General features: G+C 46.1%; 1 protein-coding gene across 2 annotated transcripts in view; it reads right to left on the bottom strand.

Moving 5' to 3' along the window:
* Positions 1–1,783: 1,783 nt before the first annotated feature.
* Positions 1,784–8,645, bottom strand: part of MARCO (macrophage receptor with collagenous structure) — a 10,345-nt gene continuing 3,483 nt past the window's right edge. For both annotated transcript variants that reach the window (XM_035332205.1, XM_035332206.1), the window contains exons 5-15: positions 7,627–7,671; positions 7,183–7,290; positions 6,296–6,403; positions 6,143–6,187; positions 5,645–5,743; positions 5,496–5,549; positions 4,814–4,858; positions 4,536–4,634; positions 3,777–3,818; positions 3,262–3,438; positions 1,784–2,927 (exon numbers count right to left, since the gene is read on the bottom strand). In XM_035332205.1, coding sequence (XP_035188096.1) covers positions 2,797–2,927; positions 3,262–3,438; positions 3,777–3,818; positions 4,536–4,634; positions 4,814–4,858; positions 5,496–5,549; positions 5,645–5,743; positions 6,143–6,187; positions 6,296–6,403; positions 7,183–7,290; positions 7,627–7,671 — 953 coding nt within the window. In that variant the 3' untranslated portion in view covers positions 1,784–2,796. The remainder of the gene's footprint in view (positions 2,928–3,261; positions 3,439–3,776; positions 3,819–4,535; positions 4,635–4,813; positions 4,859–5,495; positions 5,550–5,644; positions 5,744–6,142; positions 6,188–6,295; positions 6,404–7,182; positions 7,291–7,626; positions 7,672–8,645) is intronic.

The following is an 8,645-nucleotide window of genomic DNA, read 5'->3' on the forward strand; positions in this document are numbered from 1 at the left end:
TTTTTTTTTTTTTTTTTTTTTTTTTTTTTTTTTTTTTTCCTGGCACTTGGACTCCTGGCTTTTAAGAAAGCAAGGCTACACCCTAGCAGACAGGCTCACAGCCTCCCTGATTCCTTCAACCTATCTACCTCCAGTGGAAACCACAAGAAATTTATTAGTGCTTTAGTGGCCACGTTAGAGACTTCTTTCTGGTTTCACCCTGCTTTAGACATAAGAGGATCAGACATAAACCATGCTGCCACCACCTAGCATCCTTTACCATTTATTCTCGGCTGGCCAGTGCTTCTTCAAACAGATCCATATGGACTGACACAGTGTGTGATTTGGCCACGAAACCCTACTTCTTACACGTGGAACATCCTGCACTAGGCTTGGTTCTTCTCTTCTGGCTCTGACATGTTCTCCTTTAGCAGGCAGGAGCCATTGTGTTTCTGATTCTTGCATGAGAGCCAAAAGCTTGCATGGTTTTGTGCCCGCAATTCTCTGCCCAGCTGGATGGACTTCCCCCTGTGCACTGAACACACCACAGTGGTTTTATGAAACCAATGTTTGTTTTCCTGCCAAGATCTGGTTTCACCAGCATGGTTATATTAACACAAGTTCCAGTCCTGACCCTTCTGCTTGGATGCTTGTTTCCCTTCCCAGACCAGAATGAACTGTACTGGTGTGAGCACATCTGCACTGGGTTGGTCACTGTTGGACAGCAGCTTGGGTTCAAGCTGTCCTTGTTGTGCTTAGGAGCAGACAGGCTGGGCTATGGCATCCTTTGCCCTGGTCATACAGATCTAGCCCCTGGCGTCCTCACCTTAATCCTGGCACAATAGTTATTTTCTGGGTGCCTGTTCTCCAGAAATGAGATTTATGGGGATTTAAGTCAGCCAAAGGGTCGCCAGTGGGGATGTGTTGAATTTACTTTAGGTGGCAGTTTTGCCTGTTCAGATTGAATGCCTCAGCATTTAGCCTAAAAATGGAGAGGAACATACCCTAGTGTAGTAGTAGTAGTAGTAGTAGTAGTAGTAGTAGTAGTAGTAGTAGTAGTGAGGAAATAATAGAGAAAATGGGAGTGTAAGCAGCACCTGCTGATGTGACAAGATATTTGGCTTATAAATCCTTTATTTCCTAACAGTAGCAATGCTTCATTTACATACTGTCACTAAAAAAAAAAGGAAAAGAAAAAGAAAAAAAAAAAAAAAAAAAAAAAAAAAAAGAAAAAAAAAAAAAAAAAAAGCCCACACAGGTTCAGCAGCGCTGTGGGAGAGCCTGCAGAAGCTGCTAGCTTAAGTGTGAGTATTGAGCGTGCTGGTAGTGCTGACCAGGCTCCTCACCAGAACAGAAAGCTCTTGCCTCTTCTCATGCAGATGAGCCGCTGTCTATTTCCACCAAATCTGCAATATTTGTCCTTTGTCAGGTTTTATCCATTGTAGGTTGCAGATGCTCTTTGCTTCCTCTAAACTGGAGCCAGGACTGATAACTGTCTCTATTCATTTTCCTGCTGTCAAAGGCACCAGAGTGCATAGTGGAAAACTTCTGGGATTTTCCAGACTTCCTTGAGGCCTGAGACCCTGGACCAAACATTTCCTCTAGGTCAAAACAGCATTGTTGCAGGCAGCACTGTGTGGTGCTGGGTCTCTTCACTCAACATCATTCCTGGATGTCCCATTGTCTGCTGCTCTTACCAGCAGTGCTTGTTTTTTCCACTTATATCTGGATTTGTGAGCACCAAAAATGAGTTTTGAAACTGTGTAAACAAGTGCAGTTATGACTAACATAAAGGCAGAGATATGGGGTTGCTTACATCCATTTTTGATATTTTAAATAAAAGGTCTGCAAGCAGGGTGCTGCAATGTACACAGCTATTTATACACAGGCTGCTTGTCACCTGCCAAATGCCCAGTGCTGATGAAAAAGCTTTAGGACAGAAGAAAAAGGAGCCTTTCAGCTGTTATCTCAGACTTGTATAAGACTTTCATTTAAGGCAGAAGCTTTTGATTTTGGGACCATATTTTCACTCTGAAAGTTTAATTAGCTGGTACTTTCCCATTATTGCTTTTATTCATCATCCCTTTGTTTTAGTGGATCATCTAATTTCTAAAGATCTGAAAGCACTTACTTCTACACACCAGATAAGGTAAGGGTTTTGTTCTTGCGGGCAGGTTAGGAAACGCTGACAGAGAAGGCAGGGGACTTGGCCAAGGTCAAACACCAGGTCTGTGCTAAACCAGGATGGTGAGGCACGTGGATGATGGCACTTTAACCTCTGATCATCATTTCCTCTGGAGAATCTTTGTGTTTGCACTCCAGATAGATCACCTGATGATTTCTGAGCACCTGCTGTCTTGGGTACTTGCATTTTACTGAGGTTTTTAGGTTCAGGTTCACAACTGCACTGTGATGAAGATGTACTGGGCCAGCTAAGCTGCAGTAACTGCTTCTTTCCCCAGTCTTGTCCTTTTCTCTCTCCCTGCACCGAGCCCAAGTGGAGCAGCTCTCCTGCTCTGCGGACTGAGAGGGCACACGTGTGAGCTTCTACACGTGGGCTGATGTCAGCTGGCTGGCAAAGCTGTGAACTCACTCGTGTGTCTGAGCTCCAGATATTTTGTGACAGCTGGGATGTCTCAGGTTATCCATAGGCCTTGTGATTGTTATTGATTCATCGAAAAATCAGCTTTCTCTGTCAACATGTTTAGTAAAGACATTATAAGCGCAGCCTGCAGAAGTTGGTTTGACGGTATGGACACGAGGAGCCCTGCAGAGCACTTCGGCAGGCAGTGGTTCCGGGGGCAGCCCTGGGTCGCATCAGATACACTCCACCCCTGCGTCCTCACCGTGGGAGCAGTTGTGCGTGCCCCAGTTGGATTTTCCACATTCATAAATTGACTCTTCATTCCCTATGCAATTCACGTCATCAAGCCAAATTTGTCCAGTGCCTTTGGAAGAGGAATTAAGAAAATTAAGTACAAACAACAAAAAAACAGTCACTGATGTACAGATGAAATGGTAGCATGCACTTTTCTAAAGGGAACCCCATGGGCTGCGGGCATGTGTTGGGTTGCATGGTTGGTGTGTTGGAAAGCCAGCTTTTGGGCACAGTTGAGGCAGCACCTGACATGCAGCTATCTTGTCCCAAGGGGACAGAGCTGTCCCTTTGAAGCCATCCTCTTTGCTCTCCCATTGCTTGCAGGGTGTGTGATACCTCCTGTGCCAGACGAGTCATGCAGCCCCTGCCTCGCAGCCCAGCCTGGGGGGTTGCTGCGGACTCACCTTCTTCAGCAGTGAAGGCGCTGATGGCAGAGCTGTATCCCAGCATCCTGCAGACCACAGAGGCACTTTGCAAATCCCAGCCATCGTCACATATTGTTCCCCAGGACTGGTTATGAAGGATTTCCACGCGACCCCTGCTGCCACCACCCGCGATTCGTATGTAGTTGCTGAAGCCACCTGATGGATTGGAAGAGAAAAATAACTGTACTAAATGTATGGGTGGGGATGCTAAAAGCACTTTCAGAGATGGAAGCAGTGACCGCCCAAGCCAGAAGAATGCTCCCATCTCCACAGCTGCAGCTGGGGTGGGACCTGAAGTTTTTAGCTCAGATCTGAACAATTCAAGGCCCTGTCCTGGCTCCAGAGGCTGCAGCTCAGTGAAATTTTTCAGCTGAGACCCCTCAGTTCTGGTAGCTGTGTGGCAGGTTAACCTATGTGTGCAGGAGACCCACTGGTCTTGATCTCAAAAGTAGCTTTAATGCCAAAGTCAAGCAATAGAAGATAAAGTCCCATACCTGCTCCCTGTTCACCTTTGCTGCCTTTTGTTCCTGGAGAACCTGTTCCAAATTGAAAAACAAGCAAATATTTGACTGCTGCTTGGGGAAAAATCCTTTTTTTTTTTTTTTTTTTTTTTTTTTTTTGAGTAATTGGATGGGTCACAGATGGGTAGAGGTCTCTGTCTCCATGTGGAAGGGACCTTCTGAAGTGACTGAGGATATGTGAAAGGAATGTGACAACAGCATGGCAAGAAAAGTAGGATAATACATGCCACAGTTTTCCTAATGTGTGGCCCAATAAAAGATCAGTTTACAAAACCCCATCCACTTACTCTTGGGAGATATGTCTTATTCCCACTAACTGTAAAATGACATCTCTTGAGCCTCTGGGCTCTCCAGAAGCAGGTACAGTATCTCTCAAAGTATTTGCAGGAAGATCTGTATCATGGGGTTTGCTCTCTAGGTGCTGCCTAAATAGCCTTTGTGTTGCTGATTCTCTTCCGTACCACCACGTAAATCCCAGAAGCACAGTACATTGCAAGATGTCTCTGGACATGGATTTGAGAAAATACAATGCAGCTGTTTACTTGCATATCTCTTAGCAAGACTCCCAAGGTATGAATGTGATACTCCTCACATTCACCTCCTGGGAAGACTGATTATCTGTCGAGTTGCTCCTGAAAAAGTGCCCCAGAGCAGCTTGTGCCAGGCCGTGCTGTACAATCCTAAACCCAAATGTTCCCTCAGCTCCACAGAGCCCTTGGCAAACAGCCTTACCTGGAAGTCCGCGGTCTCCTTTTTCTCCTTTTACTCCTTTTAGACCAGAACTGCCATGATCTCCCTTGCTTCCTTTTTGCCCAATTGGGCCTGGGCTGCCTGTGTGGAAAGCAAAAAAAAAAAAAAAAAAAGTCATTGTTTTTCTTCCTTGCCAAAGAAACAGTGTGAAAAGCAGTGTGAAAAGCATTTCACATTGGTGCAGAGAACTGGGAAGTGACATCTAAAGTACTGTGCTTAATCATCATCAGAATAAGTAATTCTTTCAGAAAAATATTTACCTTGTGGGCCCTGGTCTCCCTTTATTCCTTTTTGCCCTGGAATACCTAAGATAATGAAAAGAAAAAAAAAAAAAACACCAACAACAGATATTTATACAATTAAAGAAGTTTATGCAAACTATCATTTAGGGTTGGTTTCACCCAGTCCAGGTTAGCTGTTTATACTACAGTCATCTATTCCTGAAGCTGGTGTCTTACTTCCCACTGTACTCATGGCAGACCTCATCAGTAGAGAAAATAAAGACGTAAATAAAAAGAGTTGTGTTTGGTAGTAGATGGATTTCAGGTCATTTGTATCACATCCTAAACTCCACTGTTGGCAGAGAGACCCCACCTCCAGGTAGGTCCTTGCTGACCACAGAGAGCCTGGGCACAAAACCTCAGGTTCACCAGACAAACATGTAACGTTGGGCCAGGTGGCTCCCTGTCATCTGGGTACCCAGGAGTGCAGGAGGGTGCAGCACTTGAACCTGATGGAGATGAGAGGCTGTGTGCACTACATACATTCAGAGTTAAAAAGGAAATACACCGGAATAGGTTTGTGCAGCAGAACATTACTCTGTTGTTTTGGGTGCTCATGGTACAGAGGTGGACTTCCTCAGGTGGAAGGTCAAAGCAAAAGCCTGGGCTATGTGCTCCAAGCTGGCCTCTGAAGAGACCTCTTCCTGCAATGCTCCTTTACCTGCTAATCCACTGTCTCCCTTTTCACCTTTGAGTCCTGCATTGCCTGCCATTCCTGAAAGTAAAAACAAGTCCGGGAAAGTAAATCTATCACGCAAAGAGAGGCCAGTGCAGAAGGGCAGTGGGTAATGGATTTTGGTAGCTTTGTACCTGGACTACCTCTGGGCCCGAGGTCCCCTTTCTCCCCCTTCTGGCCAGGTCTGCCGCTGGGGCCAGCAGCTCCTGGGGGGCCTTGTTCTCCAGCCGAACCTTGAGGGTGAACAACAGCATGTGTGAAATGCAGGCAACACACGAAGGAGGAAAACAAAAGATAGCTCTGTCACTGACCCACATGCCGTGCAGGCTGAGTTATCCCTATGAAAGCAAAGCAAACAGTGGTTCTCTCCAAAGAACCATGCATGCACACGTCAGGAAGGACGTGGTCTTCCATGGTACAAAACCTTCCTCTCCCTCTTGTTTTCTTGCACATTGAGTAGGGTTTGGCTGCAGGACGGGTTTGTACAACGTTGGCATGGTTTCTCCATCTAATCATCATATCTTATCCATGCTGGGAGCTATCCTGGCTGCGGCTTTTCTTGTCATGACACACCATCTTAAAGAGATTAGTCTCCTATTCCTAGAAGAAACTGCACCTTCCGTGCTGCTTACCTGCCTCTCCTTTCTGCCCAGGACGTCCAGGCTCCCCCATGCTACCTGTAACAAAATGTTGGCATCAGTGCTAGCGGGACTTAGCCAAATGCTTCAGCCAGGGCAGCCCTCCAGCACAGCATATGTCAGCTGTGCTGCGTCCTCTGCACTTACCATTGAAACCTGGCAGTCCCTGGTCTCCCTGTTTTCCCGGAGGACCCACGGGTCCAGGGGGCCCTGGATCTCCCTTCTGGCCCATTTCACCTTTTTGTCCTTGGACACCTACCAAATAGCACAGCACGTGCGTGTAAATTAAAAACAAACAAACAAAACAAAATCAATGCAACACAAAGATTTGCCTCTGAAGGCAGTGGAGCACCTCCTTCCAGCTGCCCCAGCACCAAAGTTTGGCCCAGAGTGGTGGGTTCTGGTGATTTCCTTCTGAGGAATCTCTAGCCAACCTGTGCAAATGTCCTCCCTTATCTGCACCATATGCATCTGCTTTCTTTTGCTATGCTGCTTTCAGCCTTTCCTCTCTGGGTGCAGCCTACCTGAGACTGTTGAATTTTGGTTATCTGGGAGATGCCCACTAATGTGTGCTGCACAGGAGAGAAAATGGTGCATAACTCTCCTACTTATGGTGTAAAAAAGGCTTAAATAGTGTATAAAGTTAACAGAAGTAGGTTTTACTATAGTCAAAACTAACATCCGTGTGCTTCTGTAGATAAATTATATTGTATTGTATTATACCATGAAAATCCTACTGTAAACATTGCTGCTTAAATCTGTGATGTGCTGATAATTGAATATTTGTGCCTTTCATTAGGCAAAGGTCACTCTATGAGGAGACTTCCATGGTGCAGAGTCAACATTTTGCAGGTCTCCTTTCCCCCCTTTGGGAGCTTTTCTGAAGCACAACACAAAATGAGATCCCTCCAGATCAACCCCAAAGTCCTGTTTTTATGAAATATGGGACCTATGAACACTTCATCTGGTGTTCCGATTTAAATAGGAATACATGGGAGAATCTTAAAAGTGTTGAGACAGTGAAGAAGCCTTACCTGCAAGCCCCATCTCTCCTTTTTCTCCTCTTACTCCAGGTTCACCACTTGGGCCAGCAGGGCCAGGATCTCCTTTACTCCCCTTCGTGCCCTGCAGTCCCTGTAAGCCTGCATGGACAACACCACACTTCTGATGCTGCAGTGGATATCATACCTAGTAAACAGCAGCAGCAGCAGGCCACACAGCATGAGCCAAACGCTGCTCTCCGTGTACCTGAGAGCAGTGCCAGAGGCAGAGGGCAAGACAATTTTTTCAGACAAGATTTTTTTTCCAGTTAAGTTTTGCTCTTGTTCACACTAGTTTTACATAGGCTTATTTCTTCACTTCCAATGACATTCCTACTAACTTACATCTTAACTGAGGACATGATTGCCCATAAAATCATCCATAAAGTCACGTTATGCTCATCCACAGAAGTGATTCAGGTGTCAGAAAAGCCTTACCTTGGATTCCTCGGTCTCCCTTAGTCCCTGGTGGTCCCCGTAGCCCTGAGATGTAAAACACATCTATCAGCTGATACACATCATCTACTCACCATAATGAGCAAGAAGAAGAGGTGAACTTTTTAATCATCCTTTGTGCATGTGCCTTCGGTCACCACTGAGGCCAATCTTCAGCTGGCAGAGGTGAAGGCAGGCACTCGAGCAAGGTCTGTGGAGCTGTGCTGAGTGCGTGCTGGGCAGGGGCCAGCTGTCCCCCCGCCAAACCCTGCTGACCGCCCACTCACAGGGACCTCTGGGGAGATCTTCCCTGAAAAAGCCCTGAGCTATTGGGCTCTGAAGAATAGTAAGAGTGTTTGGCTGGATATTGTGTTCCAATGCTTTGAACGCAGCCAGGAAGATATGAAAAAGATGATTTTTTAAAAATATATTTATATATTTTTTTTTCTTCAGCAAAGCTCATCAGCATAGCCAAGAACTAGGGATGGATGAGATACAGACCTGACCTAACAAGGGGTGCATCTTAGATCATCATTACAGGATCACAGAAACCTCAGTTTCTTTGGAAATTGCCTGGTCCAACCTCTGCTAAAAGCAGAGCCAACATGAGATCAGGTCTTGCTGCATCCTCACAGTCTGCAGACATTTATCTCCTGCAGCTGGTGCAATTCCACCTGACACCCCCAGGGACCCAGTGCAGAAGCTTGTGCTTGTGCAGAGAGCTCTTGCTCCCAGCTCATTCCCAAGCCCATGTAGTTATTCCCCCAAGGACAGGGTGGACAAGGTCCCAGGTCTGTCACTGCTCGCTACATGCGCTGTTTGTCTGGGGCCCCACAGAGCAGGGATAGGGAAAATCTCCTTGAACTGTCTTGGGCAAGCTGAGGCTCCTGTGGATCATCAGATGAGACAGGCCTCATTTGGTAGGATAGGGGTCTAGTGACTGATATCCCAAATCCTCAGCTTAGATCCCTTATGGAAAGAAAGAAAGAAAGAAAGAAAGAAAGAAAGAAAGAAAGAAAGAA

Source organism: Oxyura jamaicensis, chromosome 7 (assembly GCF_011077185.1).
Source record: "Oxyura jamaicensis isolate SHBP4307 breed ruddy duck chromosome 7, BPBGC_Ojam_1.0, whole genome shotgun sequence".
In the NCBI taxonomy this organism is placed as follows: domain Eukaryota; kingdom Metazoa; phylum Chordata; class Aves; order Anseriformes; family Anatidae; genus Oxyura; species Oxyura jamaicensis.